Here is a 24,818-nt window from a genome sequence, read left to right as displayed (position 1 = left end):
ATTGAAGTAAAGCAAATAGGATATGATACTGATGGAGAAGGTCAGTACAGGCAGTACATCCAGCTATTTTCCCGCTTTGATGCTGGAGAATTATGGAACCTATCTTCAACACAGCAATGTCCTCCATGTGGTCATCCCTACCAGTTCTCATTATTTAATCCCCATTTAGATAACTGTGTGAAAGCAGCTACACCTCATGACTCTGCCTCCACCATACACAAGTCTTAAGGGTTTTTTTTTTTTTTTTTTTAAAGACCTGGAGTAGGACATCATGAATTTTTTTATTAGACATGCAGAAGCTCAACGTCTGCATCGATCTTGAGCATGCATAAACCAACCAACTTAAGCTTCTGATTACCTTCGTTACTTCCATTCAATAATGCAGTTTAAAAATGATTCATCGATATCCAATTGGGGATCTGGTTACTGGTTTCATGAAGATGCCAGCTTGCTAAGTAGGTTTATTGTGTGAGTGTTGACCCTATCTTTGTGCATGAATCAGGCCTTACTCCACCCATTTGTTGGGGATTTTTTTGAATATGCATGATGATATGCTAGGGTTTTTCTTAAACCCACATTCAATTATATAATCAAAAGTTTAAAACATAGTCGGTTGTCGGTTCAATCATTGGGTAAACATGTTTTAGGGAGCCCCTAATTCTAGTTCCTCCTCATGTGTCACGTGGCTCACATGTGAGGAAGGGTGTTTGAGTTGTACACACAAGTACACTACACGGAGAGTATGGGATTTGAGAATAGTATCCCTTGACCTTCAACAAGTAGTGAATTATGAGTTACAAAAAAGGGGTCAAAAGCGGTGGTAGGTATAAGTATAAGTATAACCCTATAACAAGGAAGATTGAGTCAACAACTTGGTGGATGGGTTGAAGGAAGATTTCTGCGAAGCAGGAACCCATGGATGATGGGGCTTTGATATTGGAAAGTGACTCACCCCATCAAATGGGGTGTTGTGTGGTTGACTTTTTTTCCAATGTGGAATATTGGTACGCAGGATTATAATATTATAGAGGTTCTTGCCTATCTCATTAATTATAATTTATTTATTTATTTATTTTTATAATCATGGATGTCATGGTCAATTTACGCTAGCCTCGACTAATCCCACGAGGCCCTAAAGTTAACGATTGGGTAAACTTCCAATGGCCCTAATGGGACTCGAACTGGTAACTATTAAGGAACAAACTTAAGTTCAGATCAACTGAGCTACCCCTTAGCATTTTAATTATAATTTATTTTTAAAATTAAGAAAATTAAATTTTGACCTCATTCCATGATAAAAATTAAATATTATAACAAAGCTTTATACCTTAAACAAATTTTTAATCTCATTTCACAATCGTCACGTATTAATCATATTTCCCTTACTTTGATATCTTTTTTAGTCATATCTCATTTTTTGTTTCGAATATCAATATTCTGATCACATTTTTCATGTTATGATCAAATTTCAAGTACATTCTTATTATACATGTGTCCAAACAGGATAGGTTCCGACAATAGCAATTAATATGATACTAAAAAAACACAATTTGGATCTAGGTCATAAATTATCTCCACCGACTGCTATAAATGAAACATTTTCATGGTTCATGGTGTAGGAGAAGAGTTGCACTAGTTTGTTTAGTAAGAAAATGTGGTGTTAGTCTATGAGGAATTGAATGAATAATGAATGCCCGCCAGGAATAGAATGATGAGGGTGACTAGGAAATGTGGAAAAAGGGAAATGGTGTTTGTTGAATTGAATGATGAAAGCCCAAACAAAGAACAGGTAAAATACAAAGCAGTCTAGGGTTTCCAATAAGAAAACAAGGGCTGACTTTCCTTCCACACCTTTAAGAGTTGCTTTCTCTCTTTCCAGCTTGCACTTTTTGTCCTATGTTTGACAACAAATTTTGCATCCCAATCCAAGAAAAGGAAAATGGAAAAAAAAAAATCAACCTCAATTGGTCTTTGCCCCTAAAACTTGTTCCACAAGTTTGGAAACCTTCCACTGAAAAGATAATGAATGTTTTTCTCCCAAAAAAAAAAATTATATTTTTTGATTCCTTGTCAATGACTCAAACAACTACTACAAAAAATTTACGAAAACGTGTTACACCTCGATTGTTTATGCTTACATCTTATTTTTTCTATATCTTAATTTTATTTTTTATAACACAATTTCAATTTTTATATTATTATTTAATAGTCTAAATTTGATTACATACATCAAAGACTTATTTCGAAAATTCAATAGATACCGCTTCAATAGGAAATAAGATATTAGAATATGAAATATATGATATTTCAGTTGAAAATGACTTCTTATATTTCGTTCTAAGAGTTTTTATAAAAGTAAGACAATTTTTGAAGACTTACAATAATAAATTTATCAAGAATTTTGAACATTCCAAAAATTAATTAAAAACCCTAGTATATTTTTAATTTATATTTTTAGGGCAAATTTGACTTAAAAATGGAATTCAACAAACATTTTTTTCACATCAAAACACAAGTTTTCTCACTAGGTTCAAACCAAGACTTCACTAGGGGTTCAAAGGTCAATGTGCCTAACACTCCTCACCACCCACAACCCACTATTCTCCACATCACAAAGCTGAAAGCCCTTTGTACAAAATTAAAATTTATTCTCATAAATGGATTGGGGTCCATGGTAGCTGGCAATTCCATTTATGTATGGTGGCTCAAGCCCCTCAATTGTATGTAGCAAAATGGGCGGTGATGTTGATGGGTGGTGTGGATGATTGAGCCCCTCAAATCCCAATTGTATTATAGTTTACTTTCCTTGGAGGCTTTGGGTGGTGCATGGTTCAATGTCTTTGGGATATGTATGCTTAATTGGCATTTGGGTGGTTGAGAACTTAGGTTTGATGGGTTGCATCATCAAAATTGGATTAGGGTTTGCAATTTTTTGAAATACCCATTTTGAAAAACACCTTTTTGACTTATATTAAAAATACTAACCTATATCCCTAAAAGTGTTTTTCATAGAGTTGTTATCTATAAAAAGGCGGACTTTTCTGGGTAGTACGGTAATTTAAAAAAGTTATGCTTAAATTATTGTAGTAGAAGAAGTTATTACAAATATATGGTAGTTTTTGCCAGATAGGAGAGAGGAGAGAGGGTGAACGGATAAATTTTTTTAAAACCAAAATCATTCTTTTCAAACAAAGGGAACTCGTCTCTTGAAGAGACGAGTTCCATGAAAAATATATATATATATATATATATATATATTTTTAAAATTCCTCATTTACTCAAGGGAACTCGTCTCTTGAAGAGACGAGTTCCATGAAATATATATATATATTTAAAAAAATTCCTAAATTATTAAAAAAAAAAAAAATTTATAGGTGAACTCGTCTCTTCAAGAGACGAGTTCCTATGGGAAAAAATTTTATTTTTTAAAAATATATATATTTTTAAAAAAAAATTCCCAAATTAAAATAAAATAAAAAAATAAATAAAGAATTTCCTCAAGGGAACTCGTCTCTTCATGGAAATTTTATTTTATTTTTAAAAAATATATATATATTTTTTAAAATTCCCAAATTAAAAAAAAAAAAAAAAAAAGGAGAGACGAGTTCCCATGAAAAAAAATATTTTTTAAAAAAAAAATTCTCAAATATATATATATATAAAAAAAAGGAATTTCTTCAAGGGAACTCGTCTCTTCAAGATACGAGTTCCCATGGGAAAAAAATATTTTTTTAAAAAAAATATATATATTTAAAAAAATATTTTTTTTTTTTCCATGGGAGGAAATTCTTTTTTTTTTTTTTTAATTTGAGAATTTTTTAAAATATATATGTATATATATATTTAAAAAAAAATTTCAATGAGTCCCTTGAGGAAATTCCTTTTTTTTTTTTTTTATTTGGGAACTTTTAAAATATATATATATATATATATTTTTTTTTAAAAAAAAAAAATTATTTTTTTTTTCATGGGAACTCGTCTCTTGAAGAGACGAGTTCCCTTTCATAATTTTTTGTCCACACTCAAACGCTGATTTTAAGCATGTAGATGTGTCAGGTGTTAGAGGTCCAAAACCCATTGTCGAAAATGACAGAATTGAAAGGGCAATTTAAACATTGTTGTGGTTCCAAATAAACAGAAAATTTCAAGATGGGAGTGCCAAGACTTTTTGGGTGAATTTTCAAGTGGAAATTCTTTTTTTTTTTTTTTAATTTGGAAATTAAAAAAAAAATATTTTTTTTTCTATGTCAAGAGACGAGTTCCCTTGAAGAATTGCTTTTTTTTTTTTAAATAAAAAATATATATTTTTAAAATTTGGGAATTTCTTAAACAAAATATTATATATATATATATTCATGGAACTCGTCTCTTCAAAAGACGAGTTCCCTTTGTTTGAAAAGAATGATTTTGATTTTTAAAAAAAATTATCCGTTCACCCTCTCTCCTATGTGGCAAAAACTACCATATATTTGTAATAACTTCTTCTACTACAATAATTTAAGCATAACTTTTTTAAATTACCGTACTATTGAGAAAAGTCCTAAAAAGGCTAAAGTTATGGGCACTTTTATGAGCATTATTTATAGCTAAAGTAATCATGATCACTTTTATCCCAAAAAAAATATTTGGATTTGACTGATAATGTTTTCAAAAATAGCAATTAAAAAACAATTTTTTAGAACAATATTTAAAAACGGTTCTCAATTATTGATTCTATTTGAAAACTCAAATATGAAAAAATACTTCTTTTTTTTAATATTCTCCATATTTTCAAATATTTTTTAATTAATTTAAAAGAATTCTCAAATTTATTCTAATAGATAATATATGGTTGGAACAAGTTTTCAAAATTTATTTTCAATAAATAATTATTAAATATGTCTTTTAAAATAGAAAATTAATTTTTGAAAAATAAAAGCTATTTTTAAAAATAATTTTCAAGCATATTTTTCTGAAACAATCATTTATCAAGTGCCTCGTCAAAAAATAGTATAAATAATTTTTCAATTTTTTAAAAGTATTCTTAAAATTTTACTAAGGGTTTATTTGAAAATTATTTTTTAGAATAATTTTCTATTATTTAAAACAAAAAATACAGAAAACATATTTGACAATGAAAAATTGTTTTATATTTTTAGTTGTTTTTTATTTTTAAGGTTTGTTTTAAGAAATAATAATATAAATTTGTAGAACGATTAAAAATAAAATATTAGATATAAAAATTATTTTTAAAATATATTTAAAAATAAATTAAAATCATTTTAGATTTTAAAACAAACCTTTATTCTATAAAAATAAAAATAAAAACTATTTTTTAAAATAATTTTAAAAAATAATTATCAAACACGTGATAAATATCTCTTTTTTGTTTTTTTTCCCATAAAAACACTTTTATAAGCACTTTTAACACTCCCAAGTCAAGAGACACCAATGTTTATAAATATGGATTATAAGATATTCCCATATTAGCTAATTTTTCCAAAAAAAATACAAAATTTGACATTTTTTTCTTTTCTTTCAGATCCAACTAATTAGGGTTTGGTACTGCAAAACCATCCACCCAAACATAAGGGGCAGCCCCCCGCTTTTATTGCAGAGTGGATGGCATAAGAATCCAACCCACACTCACACACGTTAAAATAATCGACGCTGACCTTTGTGAAGATACCACTGACTTTTTCCCTCCATCCACCACTATCTTTCCGCCACGTGTTAATCCACTGCTCTGGATACCGTCGGTGGCGTACCCTGTAACCGCGTTTTCACTGCGAAATTTACAGCTGTCGTTATCCGATTCGCTCACCGTCTCCCCCACCTACGTTTTTGCTGTTACTCTCGCTGGTCTGCTAAAAAACGACATCGTTTTAAAGAGCGGCGGAGACTGGGCTGTGGTTGTCTGTCGGAGGGGTTAGGTGCGAGTGTGCGTCATCTACACCGAAAGCGAAAAGTGTGCCAATAATTATTGCCACGTGTTAATTAGAAAGAACAGGTTGTACGGTGAGTACTACCCATTGCATGGGGATCTGAAATGACAGTTGTACGTGACAGTATCTTGTCTGATTTCTTTTGATTTTCTTTTCAATTTTTAATTTTAAAATAATGTAATAAATAAAATATTCCACAGATAGGAGAAAAAGGGGTGCCGTGGAGACTAGGTTTCACGGGGCTGCCAAACCTTTTGACTCATTCCCAAAAGTGTAAAGTCTATTTTGTTTTATTTTTTTACAGCCCATCTTTTGACCAATTCTCTGTTGCCATCTGGCTTTTTTTTTTTTTTTTTATCTCAATTTATTACCTACTATTTAATGAGAAGTTGAATTTATAGAAATTTTATGCCGACAATTTATTCTAACTCGGAAATAATTTCACAAAAGTTTTTTACTTTTCGATTAAATTGAAAAAATTAAAATATTTAACTTTTTTTACTAAATTAAAAGTAATTTATTAACATCAATTAACATAATTAAATCAAATTTATCAATAATAAGTTCATTTTAATTCCTATTAAATAGAATTCTAATATTATGTTGGAATGGAAAAAATAAAAAAATTATTTTTTTTATTAGTAAATCCAATGAAGAAAATATAAAAGTTGAAGAATAAATATTTTGAAGGTCTAGTCCAATGAATGGTGCATGTATACCTAACCTTTGCAACTTTTCTTAGATTTGGTCCTTTGCATAATTTTCTTTCATGTTGTGAAGTTGAATTCAAGAGGGTTGACTTAAATTTTTTCAAGATATTACTCTTTTTAATCCTAAAATTATTATAATTAAAGATAATAAATTTTGGAATAAAGTGCTAAATGTAACTTGACCTAACAATTTGGTTTTTTTTTTTTTTTTTTTTGAGTGACAATTGGACATAAATCCGTTGACTGTTTCAGCTAGTCTGTTTACATTGCATATACCTCATATTCATGTCCGATTTTTGTATCAATCACTACCATACCATAAATGAAGATTATCCTTCCATTTTTAAGTCATATAATTACACATCGAACCTAATTCTATATGTAATAAATAATGGATGAAAACTACAAAGTAAAGTATAATTACCTCGATCTTAATATGTTAAAAATGACTTAAATTATCAAATAAGATTAAACCAACGACCTAATCAAGAATATCGTAACGATAATAACCTTCGAATAAACTTAGGGAGTAAAAATATAAAATATATTTTCCATGCACAAGTTAGTTTTTACTATAAATATTTCATTACAAGTCAAGCTAAGAAGAAAATTTATAGGGAAAAAGTGGGTTTTGAGTGACTAGTACAAAAATATATGAAAAAAAAAATTCCAAAAATTTTAAATCAGTATTATCTTCATCTATTTAAAAAATAATTTGAAATACATACGTTTTTTTAATAATTCATCTAATTATTCCTTAAAATGTTCTTTTCACTTGTCATGTCATTAACATCAATTGACAACTAAACTATTTTACATAAATATTTCCCTTCCTTTTAAATTTATTATTATTATTATTATTTGAGATTTTTTTTTCTCTCTGGAAACAAACACCTTTTAAGAGAAATTCATATTTATTTTTTTTTCATGACAAACATCCCATAACAAAAATGAGGTAGTTTGAAGAGTGTGGATATTAAAAAAATAATAATAATAAAATTTAAATAATAAAATAATAATAATAAATATAAAAGGAATGAAAATATTTAAAGGAGTCTAATTATAAATGATATGACAAGTAAAAATAACATTTTAGAGAATAATTAGATGATTTAAATTATTTTTAAATAAATAGAGATAATATTAGTTTAAAATTTTTGAGGTTTTTTTTCATATATTTTTATATCAATGAATCAAAATTCAATTTTTCCAAATTTCTAAGTCACAACTTTTGATACTAAAACACACATAAAAAAAATAAAAAGAAAAGAAAAGAAAAACCCCTAGATTTGAAGTGGTCACTAGTCATAAAAAGACAATGACTTTTTAGACTAGCCCATCTTTGAAAATTTATAGGGCTATAAAAAGTGAGTTTTGACTCATTAATAAAAAAATATATAAAAAAAAATTCAAAATTTTTTAAATCAGTATTATCTTCATCTATTTAAAAATAATTTAAAATACATATATTTTTTAATAATTCATCTAATTATTCTCTAAAATGCTATTTTTACTTATCATATCTTCAACATCAATTGACAATTAAACTCTTTCACGTAAATATTTTCATTCCTTTTAGATTTGTTATCATTATTAGAGATTTTTTTCTCCCATAAACAAACACCTTTTAAGAAAAGTTCAGATTTATTTTTTTCATGACAAACATCCCATAACAAAAATGAGGTAGTTTGAAGAATGTAGACATTAAAAATAGTGAGAAAAAAATCTCAAATAATAAATAATAATAATAATAAATCTGAAAGGAATAAAAACATTTAAAGGAGTTGTAAATGATATAACAAATAAAATTGACATTTTAGAGAATAATTAAATGACTTATTAAAAAGTGCATACATTTTAAATTATTTTTAAATAAATAAAAATAATATTAATTTAAAATTTTTGAGGTTTTTTTTCATATACTTTTATATTAGAGAATCAAAATCCAATTTTCCCAAATTTCTCATTCACATCATGACTTTTGATACTAAAACACACAAAATATATATATATATATATATATATATATAACAAGTCAAATGAGCATTTTAAGAAATAATTAGATGACTCACTAAAAATATATACATTTTAAATTATTTTTAAATAAATAAAGATAATATTAATTTAAAAATTTTGACCTTTTTTTTATCATATACTTTTATATTAACGAATCAAAATTCAAAATTTTCAAATTTCTAAGTCACATCATGACTTTTGATACTGAAACACACATAAAAAAAAAATAATAATAATAAAAAGAAAAGAAAAAACCCTAGATTTGAAGTGGTCACTAGTCATAAAGGGACAGTGACCTTTTCGAGTCTCCGCGTAGCCTATCTTTGAATTGCGAGTGGAGATGCCTTTATTGCAGTATCAACATTTTGGGTAAAGTAATGTGTATGCTTAATTTCCACGTATACCACTTTCCCACACAAAAATCTTTATTTTTGGCAAGCGTGGGTGTTGTTTACTAATTGAATCCACACTTGGCAAATTTATTATGGTTTTTTTGGGGTGTAAAGGGCTTGTAGATGACACACCTTTCACACGCAGTCAAAATCATGTGCACCACGTCACTATTGTTTATATTATATATATATATATATATATATATATATATATAAAGATTTTTAAGGATAATTATTTTCAATAAAATTTTTCTATTTTTTTAAAGTAAAAAGATAAGAAATGTATTTGATAACTAGAAAACTATATTTTGTTTTTTATTTTTAAAAACAAAAAACACCGTTTTTAAATAACAACTTTTAATTATTTTTAAAAAATAACTTTTAATTGTTTTATATTATTTTTACTTCTTTTATGGTTATTTAAAAAAATAATTATATAAACATGTAAAATGATTAAAAATAAAACATTACATATAAACTTAATTTTTAAACAATATTTTAAAATTTATTTTTAAAAAATTAAAAAAAAATTAAAAATATTTTATTTCTTAAAATAAATTTTTATTTTATAAAATATCATAAAATAGTTTTCAAAAACTATTTTTTAGAACTGTTAGATTACCAAACATCTCCTAAGTTATTAGAAAGTTGTATCTTAAAACAAGTTGATATGATATTAAATAATACAAAAAGTTTAATTTTTCTCGTATAATACAAATTTATTTTCAAATGCAACAAGGTTATTAAAAATTGTATTTTAGAAATAGTATCGAGTTAAAGATCATCAAATTTTTAACTTAAAAAAAAAAAAAAACAATTTTGTCATCATATAATACTAATTGATTTTTAGATGAGATAATTAAAATTAAATCCAAGCTACACAAATTAATATATATATATATATACATTTTAAAGAGAAAAAAACAAAGATGTAGTGAAATTAGGTCAACTAATTAGGCATCAAAAACCAACTTAGCCTATTTATTTAAAGCATGCTATTGGCATCTTTAGCCACGCTTTGCCAGCTAGATTTGAACCTTCACGACCATCGACTCTCGACGTTAGTAGTTGAAAAACATTGGTCCGACCAATAAAACAGAGTACGTGATCCTCCTTATATTTAATCAAACACAGGTTTTACGTAGCTTTCCATACACTCACCCCTACACCAAAAATATTCAAACACACTTGAATTAAAGAATATTTTCTTGGCCAGGTAAGATTTGAATATAATAGTCCCACCACAAGCTTGAATGCTTCATTTTTTTTTGCCCTTAAAATTGTAGGGAGGCCCTACACATTTAGGGATCCTTTGTCGTTGTTAACCCATCATCAATATCGCCCAAGTCAACCAAGGGGCCACCCTGAAGAATGCATGGAAGCTTCATTGACTCAAGACCAAACCCCTAATATTGAATATTCCATGGAAAGATATTTTTCAAATCAAAATTTGGACCACCATGAATTCACCCGAAGGACTTATGTATGCAAGTACATCATCTTGGGGTTTTCTCACTGTGTGATTGGAGTGGATTAGGATTAACTCAAGAAAACTTGCAAGAGAAGGAACAACTTGACCAACTTCCTTGGAGGGCACACTTGGAATGGAAGTGAGGGAAGGTGAACCAGTCAATTTCACTTTATTCATGTAAATGAGAAAGACAAAGACAAAGATACATTCAAGTGCCGTGACTTTTACTAGGGTTTTTCTATACCATTTCCAAGAAATTGATACTTGACGAAAGTGATTATGTCATGAAAAATAATAATACTAATAATAATTGAATTTGTTGTGTCTCACCTACCCATCTCACACTTGTATGATGCTTATCATCAAGACATATTTATTAAAAAATATAATTAGATAATTATTCTATTATTAAAATTAAAATATAAAAAAAAAACATAATAGGAGTGAAAAAGGTTAACTTATGTTTACCAGAACCTTCAAAATATATGACAAAATCTAAACTATTGAATGATATAAAAAACGTATTTCATACGATATATCGACTCTATGAACGTAATTACTTACGGCAAAACAAACCCTACTTTCTTAACTATATTTTAACCTCACAAACAATAAAAAAGTGAAAGAAGGTTAACCATCAACCCATCCCATAATTAGTAAAAATAACCAAAGAAAATGCCATTAAATATGGATTATTTTAAGAATTGTTTATTTCACAAACACTGACAAATTTCAACTTCAAGTCCATACTCTCTAGGAGGCAAAAAATTTATGGGGTTCGAAAGGTAAAAGTAATGATTATTAATTCTCTGAATTATCCTATAACATGCTCGAGTTTTTGTAGCATCATATTCACCTTTGAGCGCGATTCACCTTTGTGTCAATGCATGCCATCATAGCGATGGTGTTACCATTTTGGGTACAATTGACAACCCCACCACAAAGTGAAAATGGAAGAAAGGCGTGTGGGTGAGTGCTTGAAGGTGATGAATTAATGCATGGTCATGAGTCGTGATGGCTTTCCCCAAGTTACAGTGCGTGTAAAACGAATACCTTTCTCCATAGTCCACCCCACGTGGTTGGACTTCTACTCTTTCTCTCTCTAGTGTCTCTCTCCAGAACTCGCTTTCTCTTCCTCCTCAAACCACTTTCTCTCTCTCCTCTATGTATATATATATCAGTCCTAGGAGAGGCTACAGATGTCTCATTATATAAAGTTTTTTGGTATGAAAAGTGTAAGAAAGGTGTGATAGAAAGGGAGATGCTATTCGCCATTATCCATTAACAAACCCTACGATTCGTGTCTTATCATTTTGTTTGGTTGATTGGAAAATTCTCTGTTCATTGAGGTAAACAGCACAAATTTTGATGTCCTTTTTTTTGGGTCTATGTCTGCTTCTGTGCAAATGGTAATTGCTCTTTTGCGGTTTTGTTAGTATATATTGGTTGGAATGGGTGTTTTTGTGTTTCTGGGCTGGTTTTGATCAGATGGAAATGAAGATGGTTTGGTCAGTTTTTCATGGAAATTTTGGTTTTCTGCAAATGGGTTTTGGAGATTCCTGCTTTTTGCTTGATGGGTTTGTCTGCAACATTTGGTCTGATCTTTTTCCTTGAATATAGGTTCTTGGGTGTTTCTTATTATAATACATATAAAATGCTGTTTGCGTTGAACAAGGTGTTCTTGGATTTCTGTGTTTATCCTCATCAACTGGAAATGAATTTTCGTTTTTTATTTTTTTTTTGGATTTTTGATCCATATTAGGTCTCTGCAAATTGGTTTTCATATCCATGCTTTCTCTCTCATGGGTTTTTATGCAACAGTTTGATCTGGAATCATTTCTGTAATGCTAGTTTGATGAAATGGGTGTTCTTTCTTTTCTTCATTCATGAAAGTTTATGTTAGAAAAATTTAGATCCATGCTCTTTCTTTAATGGGTTTGTTTCCACTAATTGATCCAACCCCTCATTATCTGAAACTCCTTATGGTTCTTGGCTTGCTTCAATGGTTTCGATGGCATTGATCATATAGACTAATTCAATGTATTGGTTTCTGTCAACAGGAATTGGGACTCTGTTATTTGTTTGAATGGGAATCTCTTTTTCCTGCCCATTCTCTGAATCCAACGACTTGGAAACTGGCCTGGAATCAGTTGTAGTGAAATCCATCAGTTTTGGAGACAATGAAGTGAAAACAGCAAAAAGATCCGTCAGTTTCAATGGTCGAAACTCCGAACCGACGATAATGAGATCCCTGGGGTCTGGAAAGATGATATTAGAAGGGTCCGTGAGCTTTGAAAGGGGAGAATTGGAGACAAAGGTCTTAATCAAGGCTCCTTCATTAGACAAGGAGAAGAGTATGATCACCAGATCAGCCAGTACTGAGCAAAATCAAGTTGATAATTATTCATCGAGATCGGATATTACTACAGAGATGATCCCTCGATCACCTCTTTCAGATTCCAGCCACCCCAAACATGAGGCCGCCCTAAAGTTGCAGAAAGTTTATAAAAGCTTTCGGACTAGAAGAAAGCTGGCAGATTGTGCAGTTCTCATTGTGCAGAACTGGTTAGTTTTTATGTAAATCTTGTTCTTCTATTGTCTTCATACCTTTGATGAGTTTTTATCGTGTTCTAAGTTAAAACTTGAACTCATTACAGGTGGCAACTCTTAGATTTCGCCGAGCTCAAGCATAGTTCTATCTCATTCTTTGAAATTGAGAAGCATGAGTCTGCCATTTCTCGGTGGTCAAGAGCAAGAACAAGAGCAGCCAAGGTAAACTTCTAACAGCTTGATGGATTGTTCTGCAATTTTTTTTCCCATTCAAGTCTAGAATTTAAGTATTTCTCTGATGTTGCAGGTTGGAAAGGGTTTATCTAAGAGTGATCGAGCTCAGAAACTTGCGTTGCAGCACTGGCTTGAGGCGGTAAGCATATTGTATTTCAATAAATTTTTCCTTTTCTTCAGATTTTTTTGGGCTGTTGTTGATTCTGTTTCTCTATTTTTTGTGGAACAGATTGATCCGAGACATCGGTATGGACACAATCTTCATTTCTACTATGTTCAATGGCTTCATTGTCAAAGCAGAGAACCCTTCTTCTACTGGTAATGTTCTAAGAAAGAAACCTGTTACTTTTCTACTAAAACTTTTGATGCTTAAGATTAATGATTCAGATTCTGATAATTAATCATGCCGGGTTTGGAAATGCAGGCTGGATATAGGAGAAGGGAGAGAGGTGAACATAGAAAAATGCCCGCGATCTAAACTCCAGCAGCAGTGCATCAAGTATCTTGGACCGGTGAGCCTCATTTTGCCCCCTCTTATATCAACCATTAGATTAGGTTTTCTGTTCAATGAGAATGTTGTTTCTAACTGATGATTTTGGTTTTTCCTGCAGATGGAAAGGAAAACTTATGAAGTTGTAGTAGAGGGCGGGAAGCTCTTCTACAAACAAACCGGGGAGCTCCTGGACACCACCGGAGAATCCAAGGATGCTAAGTGGATTTTTGTGCTCAGCACATCTAAGACCTTGTATGTTGGGAAGAAGAAGAAAGGCACATTTCAGCACTCCAGCTTCTTGGCTGGAGGAGCCACATCGGCTGCTGGGAGATTAGTAGTTGAAAACGGCATTCTAAAGGTATAACCGCCAACCACAATTCCAATTTACTTACTTGCTCGTCTTCAGAAATCGTCATATTCTTAACTTTGTCTTTTTTGCTGTTCTTTGCCAGGCAGTTTGGCCTCACAGTGGACATTACCGGCCAACAGAAGAAAATTTTCAAGATTTTGTTTCTTTCCTCAAAGAGAACAATGTGGATCTCACAGATGTTAAGGTAAAAGAATCAGACTTATATCCATTTCTAATTCTGTAGAATCTCTTCACAAGAGAAGATACTGATGGAACTCATTGTTTTTTATATTCAGATGAGTCCTGCGGATGGAGAAGATGAGGAGCTTGTAAAACAAAGCAGTGTTTGCCTTAGAAGCCTGTCTTCCGAAGAAGACTTGACTGACAAGGCGAAGGGCACTGAAGAGAACTTGAATCAAGAGAAGATTGGATTAGCAGAAGCAGAGCCTGCTGCTGTGTCAGAAATGCCAAAGTCATGGCGATCATCCAGTCTTGGTAAAAGTTTGACTAATATTAAGATACCAAAAAGGGGTGAATTGTTTCAGAGATCAGAGAATGGAAATCTGGCTGCTGGACCAGGTTGTGGCAATGACTCTGCAGAGTCTCCTCTGGGTGGTTACGAGTCAGAGGAAGAGGAGACCACTGTAGAACAGGACTACATGCCCCCAAAGAGGAGCCTTGTTGAAGAAGAAGAGGAACATGATATCAAAGCCACTCCAAAGGAATCAATTCTCCGGAGGATCAATTCACAGAAGGGAATGGAATTGTATCAATTGGGGAGGCAGTTGTCTTGCAAATGGACAACAGGAGCTGGACCCCGAATAAGCTGTGTGAGGGACCATCCCTCAAAGCTCCAGGTCCGGGCTCTGGAGCATGTCAACTTGTCTCCAAGAAGTGCCGGCCATTGTAGATCAGAGTTCTCCCCCAGAAGCTCAATTGAGCTGAACCCCCCAAAGGTGTCAACACCCATCAGTTACAGCAGTGGGACACCGCCCCCTGCAAGTTCCCCTGTTTTTGAAAAAGGGGTTTTGCCTCACAGAAGCATTCATCATTCTAAAACACCGTTTTCTCCATTGTCACGAGGTAGTGATAGATCTACCATTTTCCCCTGTAGGCAGATATATTCCTGATTTCATCTATTCTTTTGTGAATAGGAAAGACAAGATAGGAATTCTTTTACCATTCTTTTGTATTTGAATCATGTACACAGTTTCTGTTTCGTTCATCTTGTACAATATGAGATGAAAAACTTGTAAAATTTCTTGGGTTTTAACACCCTTACAATACAAAAGAAGATCTCCATTCAGACTACCTCCATTTTCCTGGAATTATTTGCTGTGTTTTCCAGATGCTCTTCCCCTCGTTGGAATGGTAAATCTTGACTGTTAGGTATTGAAGTTGACTCTGAACCTACCAACTGGGCATCTGGGTGAACTTACCTAATCTGGGAATAACCTGCTGATTCATCTTCCTAACAGATTCCTCTGGCGTCAACTGGTACAAGATCAGTTTGATTTTTCTTGGTTGAATCCTCTGAAAGTGATAGGGGGGGAGCTCGTGTCCGATTCATCTTCCTAACCACCATCGTTCAAGTCTGTTGGTTGATAGTGTTGACTGCCACCTCGGCGTCAACTGCTACCACGAGTTTTGTTTCTAGGTACAATCCTCTGAAAGTGATGGGCAAAGCTTAAACCGAGTAATCCATATTGAAGACGCGTAGTTAATCCAAAGAAGTTATGATACTTGTAAGACACGTCATGGTTTAGGGGTTAGTCTTTCTTAATTTGTTTCCTGATTTACTAATGTAAGATCCAAGTTTATATGGATGGATAAAACCCAGGCATCACCTAATCCAATAATAAATTGGACTAGGTCTTCTTCTAATCCTCAAGGCTGAAGTTACCACTTTTAAGATCATATTCAAGTAGTTTTCAACTAAGACTCTAAGCTCTGTATACCCAAGTTAGTTCAAAGTTTTGGGACCTACCAAGTAGAATACTCTGTTACTACTGATTGATGAAACTGTCCTGTTTTGAAGATCCAAGACATATGATCAACAGAAGTACAGACAAGATATCAGAAACCAAGTTACAAGGCATGGCAGATAAAATGCAGCATATTGTTGTGGTGTCAGATCATGCACTAACAGCATATTAATATAATATGCACATTATAGCATCTCTGTATAACAGTTGTGTTTGATCCACAGAAGTACAGACAATATAATAATCAGAATCCAAGCTTCAATGTATTGCAGAATGGGGTATCAGATCAAGCACTAGCTGTGATATCTCATATCTCACATCAGGTAGAGGGACTGATACTATGTATAGTGGATTCCTCCTTAGTTTATAAAGTGTTTTACATGAAGGGCTCAGTCCAAAATGGAAAATATCTACATGAAAGGGAATATAGGTCATTACAAATGATATCGAAGTGAATCCTCTCTAGCTCCATAATTCCATATTTCAAATCAGCCATGGAGGAAAAGTTTTGTAACCCTAATACATGTAATGGACTCCTATGTAGGTTACTCTTTACAATCTCATGGGATATGATGACAATGTTTATGAGGACCTCAGCCCAAAATGGACAATATTTAGCAACTACATTTTACACGAGCAGTAAGATGGTTTAAAAAAAATGACCCATAGTTGACTCGGTTTTCTTGCAGCTGTATTTATTCATTCAAGTCACCAAAGCTCGAATAAAGAAAGACCTAAGATTTCCAAGACCAAGTCCAGGGGAAATCCTTTGGTAGAAGTCATTGCACCATTTCGCACTCCATTACATTTTCCAGGTAAAGATTGTTGTCAAAATGGCACTTCTAGAAAATGCTAATGAAAATTGAATATCCAAACAATGACTACAAGGAAATTGACATTCTCAAATCAAGCATCTTAAGACTCGTGATTTTGAACTTGGTTTTAACATAATCAATACTTATGATAAGCATGAAAGGCATGCGCTGCAGATGGAATGGGCTCATGGTGCCTTGAAAGAGAGGACAGGAATAATTGAGTATGGTAGAAAAGCTTGCTGTGTTCCTACAAACTGAAACTTGAGGGGTTGGACTATAGGGAATAAGACAAGGGCTTCAACAATCCTGGGACCAGAATTGTTGGTTATGTAGCAGCATTTCATAATAGCAAAATGCTTCCAAGCTGAGAAGGACCCAAATAGATTTATGGAAGAAAGTGGCTAAAAGAGAAGCTGGCATTGTGAGATCCAACTCACCTTGAAGAAAGCCAGCTCTTGTTCTAATTGATTTGCCAACCAAAAGATCCCAAGTAGGTATCTGTCCTTAGCATTTAAGACATTTTACAATGGCAAGAATAAGACGGGCACATTTCTAAACCCTAGTTTCTTGGCTGGAGAAGCCACAACTGCAACAAGAAGATTAGTTAAGAAAACGGCTCACATTTTCTACTGATTTAATGGCTGATATTCAACGGTCATTTTGCTTGTTCAAGACAGTGCCTAAGTTGGTGACTAAGCTGTAAACTATCAAGAAACCTACCAAGCCTTACTTGTGAATCTAGTGTAGTCCGCTGAAAGAACTAGCAATTTTCATTTAGACTTAAAACACACAAGAAAAGACAACTCAATAAGGAAATGTACATGTCAAACATGGCTGCTAAGCACAGTACATTCCAAAACTTCTTCCTGAGCGTCCCCCATGTATAGGCACATTCTGCAGTATAGGCAAAACAATCATATGTTTACTTTGTGTGTGTAGGCCAGGGAGAATCAGCTTTGGGTGAACAGTTAATCTTCATAAGCTTTTAGCTCTTTTGTATTTGAAGTCATGTACTTGCACAAACCATACCATTCAAATTTGCTAGCTAAAATGACTTTAAACCAAATAACATAATTTATCAAAAACACATCTTCAGTTAAGAACAATGTTCTAGAATACGAGACTACAGCTTGAAAGTAGGTTTTTCTCCTCATATCAGGCTTGACTTCAAAATTTGTTGGAGAGAGTCCGCTCCTCATTGGATGTGAAACAAACCTTTATTAAGTTGTGTACTCCATATGAAACCTTGCTGCAACAACCAACAGTTGAACTTCAAGAAAACTGTGCAAGCTAAAAAAAGGGGATGAAAGAAGTATTAAATACTCACATTTAACTTGTTCCATGAAAATTGACTGCAAAATCATTTTGAATGATGCTATCAACAAAGAGTAAGAATTTAATTTATTGGTTTTTATTTTTTATTTTTTTAATAGGTAAATTTTTGTCCCCATTGGGACTTGAACCTTCCACAAACCCTCCTCAAAGGCTTATTAATGGTTTTTATTGCAGCTATATGTCATGGACTTATGTTTTTCTAAACAACCATGTGACAATTCCTAAACATGAATGCTTACAAGGTTTGGTCCCTTGTCCAAAAGAGTATCTGGCAAATCTAGGCAGGCAAACAATGACCTAGAACCCTAGGGGTTCTGATGACTCTCCATAACTTCCCTACATCTGCTTCATGGAATATTCCGCATAATTTCAAACAACTTCAGAGACTTTCACAAAAATCTGGAGATGAAACATCCAATTGTTCCAACTGTCTACAGGTAGCTCCAGCCTAAAGGGTCATAGCTGCTGAATCTATAGAAGGTTGAGCAGCTTGCACCATATTTTAGAATCTTCCTCCCAAATCCCAATATAAATTATGAAATGACACCAAACTGATAAGGAGATTTCAGATGCATTGAGCTGCAAAAAATTTCAGCCTGTTCATGAACAAACTGAGCCAAGTTTAGCAATGCTCAAGTTCCATATGACATGGTTTAAAGTTAACTTTTATTACTCTCTTCTTTCCCAAATGATACAAGAAACACATTCTCACCCTGAACCCCAACCCAACTTTGTGATGGACACAACATGACATTTACTGGTGGATTATAAATGGCAACCATTATGCTATCCTTTTCTTGGTGGATGGATGGTTAGATGATCAATGGGCAAGCTATTACATACTCAACCTATCCGCCAACCTATGTGTATTAATAGGACAATACGTAAAATTTAATCAAATACTATGGAACATTATCTACCTAATATTAATCATGACTCCATTACATGGTTGAACCATAAAAATGGGGTGTTTACATTTCAATCGAATATATAGGACATGATCAAAACAATCAATCTATTAACAGGTCAAGATCTATGGAAGGGCCCATTATTCACAGGCCCATTGAAGCACATAATCATGCAAAACTGACAAGTGCTAATTGCCTGGCTTGCACTTCTGCCTTCCCTTAGTAACAAAATGAGTTCATGAATCCTTTGCTAAAAAGAATCATAACAGGATATAGTGGGTCCAATTCTGCCTTATGACCAGAAAAGGATTTGGCTAACAATGACAATAGGAAAGCTCAGAGACTGCAAACCATAGCCGTTCACCATGACATTAATGAACTGAAACTAGGTTGCTAATGAAATCCCATACCAAAAATAGGAAAATGATCCTCGAAGTGATAGGAAATGGCCACAACTGAAAGTTATGATGAAAAAATGACTCATTTCCAGTGTTGGAAGGACAAATCGAAATTGGTAATTTAAATGCAATATTCAAACATTTCTGAATATTTATTTTGTTTTATAAGACAGCAAGAGTTGTTTTAAAATTTAAACCAAGCAAGAACTGAACACTTTTGTTCTGCAAACTTCTTAATTTAACAAAGCCTACTTGTAGTCAGTATTCAATTGTCATCAAAACAAAAATGCTTCTCAGAGCTTAAACAGCCATAGAACAGGAAAACAAATATGCTTCAAAGCCCTCACCTTCTCTTTGCATCTCAAAAATCACTTCTCTTCATTCTCCTCATTCTTCTGCTCATAGCGACGCTTAAACTTGGCTATCTGTCCCACACTCTGAGCCATCTGGCGTCTTGCCCTCAAGTGGTAAACTTTACCAACAGAGTGTATTCTAGTCATCATAACATGCATCAGCCTGCCGCTCTGAGTAACATAGGATATCCATTGCATCTGAGGATGCAACCCTTTCTTCATTTTCCACTAATCTGCAATTCAAAAAGAAGCTTATTGAACAGAGCTTATACATCAAACTAGTCACCTTTTAATTCCAAACGCAACCAAATCTGGCCCAGAGACAGGCAGAGTTAATTCTTAATGAAAAAGAATGATCCATGAGAACCACAACAACACTACTAAAAAGGGAAAATGGATCAGTGACAAGGTGAATTACAAAAAGACGACCCATCATGATTTATTAAATATAGTCATCCTACTAGCACAGTTCTTATTCACTAAAAACAGCTTATTAAAGGGAAAATGGAGATTACAAATGTACCAATGTTACATGCACACATGGAAAAGCCAAACTGCAAAGTTAAATGGAGAAACAATCCAAGGAAAAGCCACCGACTCTGCCAAAAAAATGAACTTCAAAGCTACCATCTTCCAATTCAAAAAGGGCATCTTCTTACCTTCAAAACCCCTTCCTCTCTTCCCAAATACACCAAAAGATTGCACCAATACAACTAGAAAAATTGATGCTTTGACACCTAAGTTCCCAATCACCACCCAAAAACTTCAAAGCTCTAGGCATCCCCCGACACAACCCAAGATCAGCTAAACTAAAACTCACAACTTCCTAGGTTTTTCCAATCTAAAAAAATAAGCCATCCACTTAAGTTCACTTACTTCTTGCACATCATTCATCTATTATGCATCATACACTTCCTTCTTATGCATTTATAGAAAGCTACTAAAATCATGTTTTGAAAGTCCTTCTAGCTTTTTCCTGAAATAATTTTGATTTCGTGATGCATTCCGATTTGATAATTGGATTGCTTAAAATTTATCCATTTTCTATTGCATGTAAATTCTATTCAGTATGAAATGAACCTTCTGTAGTCTTAGGGTTTGATACAGTCAATTACGGAAAAATATAGTGAAATAAAGTAATTAACCATCGTATTCATGATTTAAACCTAGCCGCTACAATTGAAAACCCAAAAAAAATAAAAAAATAAAAAATAAATGCTTATTCAACACATTTCAGAAATCGCCATTCACAGAAAAGAAATAACCACACAGGCTGTTTGGTTGCCGTGAAAAGGTGGGAAAACCAAAGAAAAATTGGAATAATAAATCGAGAGGGCTAGAACTACCTGGAATCTTCAGCTGAGACAGAGGCGGAGACTGGGGCAACGACGCGTGTCTAGAAAGATCTTTGCGGCGACGGAGCTGGTTCGACACTTCTACTCTCAGTCTCTTCTTCTTATGCCGTTCATTGACAGGGATTGGGCTTGTGCTCGGGTTCGGGCTAGCTTGCACATTCACATAGTTGGGCCAGCCCAAGTCGGAGTTGAGCCTTGAGTCTATTTTTTCCAACTTGACCCGATATTTTATCCTCGGAACATTACAGGCTAATAAACCCATCACCTTGGCTTTAATAATAATTTATATAAAATTAGTTGGTTAAAATGAATAAAATAATCCTTAAATTTGTGAATCCAACACTTCTCTCGTGTTTTTACTTGAAAAGTAACCTAATTTTGAATTAAATGTTTTTACCATTTCAAGTATTTAGATGTAAGTTTTAAAATAAATGATTATTTTTATAAGAAAATAATGAAGATATTTTTTGTCCAAATGAAACTAAAAAAGATGGAGAGTTAAAATTTGGGTTTTTAATAATCATTTTAATCAAATAACACATTTTTTATGTCAAGTAATGATAATTTTATTTGAAAACTAATAGATAGTTAATAAAAGTAAACTAAACATTTTGACATTCGAAAACATGTCTCATTGGCTTTTATGATAATCATCATTTAAGAATGGCAATGGGTTGAGTTTTTTCAAGTACTCACTTCATCCATTTCCTAATGAGATGAGTTTAAAATTTAAATAAATGAGTTAGGGCGAGTTTGTGATTTTTTTTAAAAATTGAGACGAGTTCAAGTATTGTCATGTCCCCTCAATCCAATTATATATAAAATTAATTTAATTTAATTTTTATTTTCTTATTTTAATGGGATGGGTTACCCGATTATATATAAAATTAAAATTTATTTTCCTATTTTAATATATAATAATAATACTTTGGAATAAAATAAGTTACATCATAATATTTTAATTATTTATAAAATGTATTTATTTTAATGTAATTAAAAAATATTTAAAAATAAAATTTTTTCAAGAAAATATTAAACGGGTTAGGGTGAGGTGGTGTGGGTATAGGAAATTCGTATACCTACCCGTTTGTCCCATTTAATTTTTTTTAATGCAATGATAATGAAAATTATTTTGAATAAATAGGATAGAATTGAGATGAGGATAACCTCTCTCAAACTTGTCCCATTGTCATTCCTAAATTCATAATTTAATCATCTATATTTCAAATTTAAAAATAGTACTATTACACCCAAATGAACCCAATAGCCTAGGTTATTAAGCAAGCATAAACAAGCTTTTCTGAACCTAAAAAAGCTTTAACTTGCAATGCTCGTGATCATATTCTTTATACTCATACTCACGTTGTATGCACCCTAAAAAACATATATTTTTTTAATTATACCTACATTTACTTAACACATATCTAAATGAAATTAGACAAGAATATAAACTATTTTATGAAATCATCACAACTCTAATTTCATTGAAAAAACAAGTTCTACAACTAATAGGTAAGCAGGAAAAATCTATCTTATCAATTTGATATAATATCAAACTTTAAATTCGAGTTGTTTAATTATGTCGTAAACTTTAAATCATTGAATGATGGTGCAAATATAAGATAATATAGTAAAATAAAAGAAAAAGACCAGATACAAAATAATAAGATAAAAAATCGATGTGATCAAAATACAAAACGATAAGAATACGAATAAAATTCAAAATAATAAAACGACAAAAATGATACTATGATATGATGTACTTTTTAACCTATGGATTCGTTTGCATAGTGAGTTCCAAGTGAGTTCACTTTTTTTTATTTTTATTTAATAATAAATTCAAAAGATGAAAAGGTAATTCGGAGTGGGATGTAAAAGTAGTAAAACACTTTTAACAATGGGAAAATGGGAAAAGTGTTTGTACCGTTAAAGGTGAAAAAGGAATCTTAATTATAAGCTATGAAGAACGAAGTAACTAAGGAATGATGACATGTAATCATTTTGATATGCTTTCATATTTCGTGGGCCCAATGGCATGGAAAAGAAAATTCATAATTCACTTAAATTATTTTTTCTTGTTTTATACTACAAACCATGTGAGTCTTGTGTTGCATTTTGAGAAAATGGTCAAATCCTTTAATATAAAAATTAGTTTTTGATAAAAAATTTATTTGCTTTAAAAAAAAAACTTAATAAAAATTATTTCTAAGAATAATTTTGTAAAACTATTGTATGATATTTGATATTTGGTGGAACATAAGTATGTTTCTATGAATTGTTTTGATTTATTTTCTATATTTTTAAACATATATTAAAAATAATTTTTATATATAATTTTATACTTTTAATTATTTTTAAGATAATCATTTCAAAAAAAGGAAATAACTAAAATATGTTCGATTTTAAGAATAAAAAATTATTTTTTGTTTTTTTAATTATTAATCGTATTTTTTTATTTATTTGTTTTGAAGAAAAAAATTATTTTAAAAAACAGTTATCAAATAAGTTACCAACGTTTTCTTAAAATGTTTTCAATTTTTAAATATAATTATCGGAAAATAATTTTTAAAAACAATTTTAAAATTAGTTGTTAATTTTTTTGGGAATTCAAATTCTATTTTAAAACTTGAATATGAAAATTAGTTTTTTTTAACTTATTTTTTTTCTAGGGTACCGTGTATTTACGTATAATAAAAAAAAATTTAAAGTACTTTTTATATTTTAAATTATTTCTCAAAACACTTTAAAAAAATAAGAAAATATTTTAAATTTATTCATAAAAATTAATTTGTTTTCCGAACAAATTTTTAAAAATTGTTTTCAATATTAAAAAAATATTTTCTATTTAGGAATAATTTTTAATAAATCTAGAAAATTTTCATAAATTTTAAAATATTTTTCGAAAAATTTACATCATAATCATTTATTATATTACTTATAAAACTTTGAATTCGATATATAATATTTTAGATATGAGTTTGATGGAGATCAAGAGGACGTCCACATGAAGGACATGCAAACACACCTCTCAGTGGGTTTCAACAATGAAGCTCAGTGTCACGTAACTCAACAACACCCACTGTTGGGATGCCTGTGTCTTTTTCCCAATTCCCACACCCCAAATGCAGAACCCTGCAATTTGTCCACGAATCCTCCAGATCTCAACCCCAAAAAAATCTCTTCCCCACCACCCTTTCTCAACTCCATTATATGGGCTAATGCCACCTCCCAAGTGTTTTTCCATGGTTTTAAATGCAGATATTTTTTGGGCTGTTTGGACCAAATCCAAAACTGTTGGAGTAATGCAATTTATGGTTGGATATCTGCCCAGTTGATTTGCCCCCTTTCTTTTTTTGGCTAAAAATCACCTTATCTTGTCAACAGAAGGCACTGAGATACAACCCCATTGGCTGGCAAAGTCAAGGATATTGAAATCTGGGTGTCAAATTGTCAAGAATTAACCCACTTATTTCTCTTGAAGTAGGTTCGATTATAATTTTAGTGATATAATATATATGTTCTATTATTTA

The 24,818-nt window shown here is 31.6% G+C and overlaps 1 protein-coding gene and 1 non-coding gene across 3 annotated transcripts; one reads left to right on the top strand and one right to left on the bottom strand.

Moving 5' to 3' along the window:
• The first annotated feature begins 11,383 nt into the window (after nucleotides 1-11,383).
• On the top strand, nucleotides 11,384-15,450 carry LOC100250050 (IQ domain-containing protein IQM2). Of its 2 annotated transcripts, XM_010653072.3 has the most exons (9): nucleotides 11,384-11,862; nucleotides 12,574-13,078; nucleotides 13,171-13,285; nucleotides 13,371-13,436; nucleotides 13,527-13,615; nucleotides 13,722-13,809; nucleotides 13,909-14,148; nucleotides 14,243-14,344; nucleotides 14,436-15,450. In XM_010653072.3, exons 2-9 carry the CDS (start codon nucleotides 12,600-12,602, stop codon nucleotides 15,267-15,269), a joined length of 2,013 nt encoding a protein of 670 aa, XP_010651374.1. In that variant the 5' UTR covers nucleotides 11,384-11,862; nucleotides 12,574-12,599; the 3' UTR covers nucleotides 15,270-15,450. The 2 variants fall into 2 exon arrangements, with proteins under 2 accessions (XP_010651374.1, XP_010651372.1); XM_010653070.3 differs by having other exon boundaries at nucleotides 13,371-13,615.
• A 2,444-nt stretch (nucleotides 15,451-17,894) lies between these two features.
• On the bottom strand, nucleotides 17,895-21,419 carry LOC100853477 (uncharacterized). Its single transcript, XR_009465806.1, has 3 exons — nucleotides 21,280-21,419; nucleotides 19,928-20,166; nucleotides 17,895-18,188 (listed from the first exon to the last, which is right to left on the bottom strand). It is a non-coding gene; the product is annotated as an uncharacterized LOC100853477 (transcript).
• Between the last annotated feature and the right edge of the window lie 3,399 nt (nucleotides 21,420-24,818).

This window comes from Vitis vinifera, chromosome 6 (genome assembly GCF_030704535.1).
Source record: "Vitis vinifera cultivar Pinot Noir 40024 chromosome 6, ASM3070453v1".
Taxonomy (NCBI): Eukaryota; Viridiplantae; Streptophyta; class Magnoliopsida; order Vitales; family Vitaceae; genus Vitis; species Vitis vinifera.
Note: the sequence above shows the minus strand (reverse complement) of the source record. Positions and strands in the feature narration are given on the sequence as shown.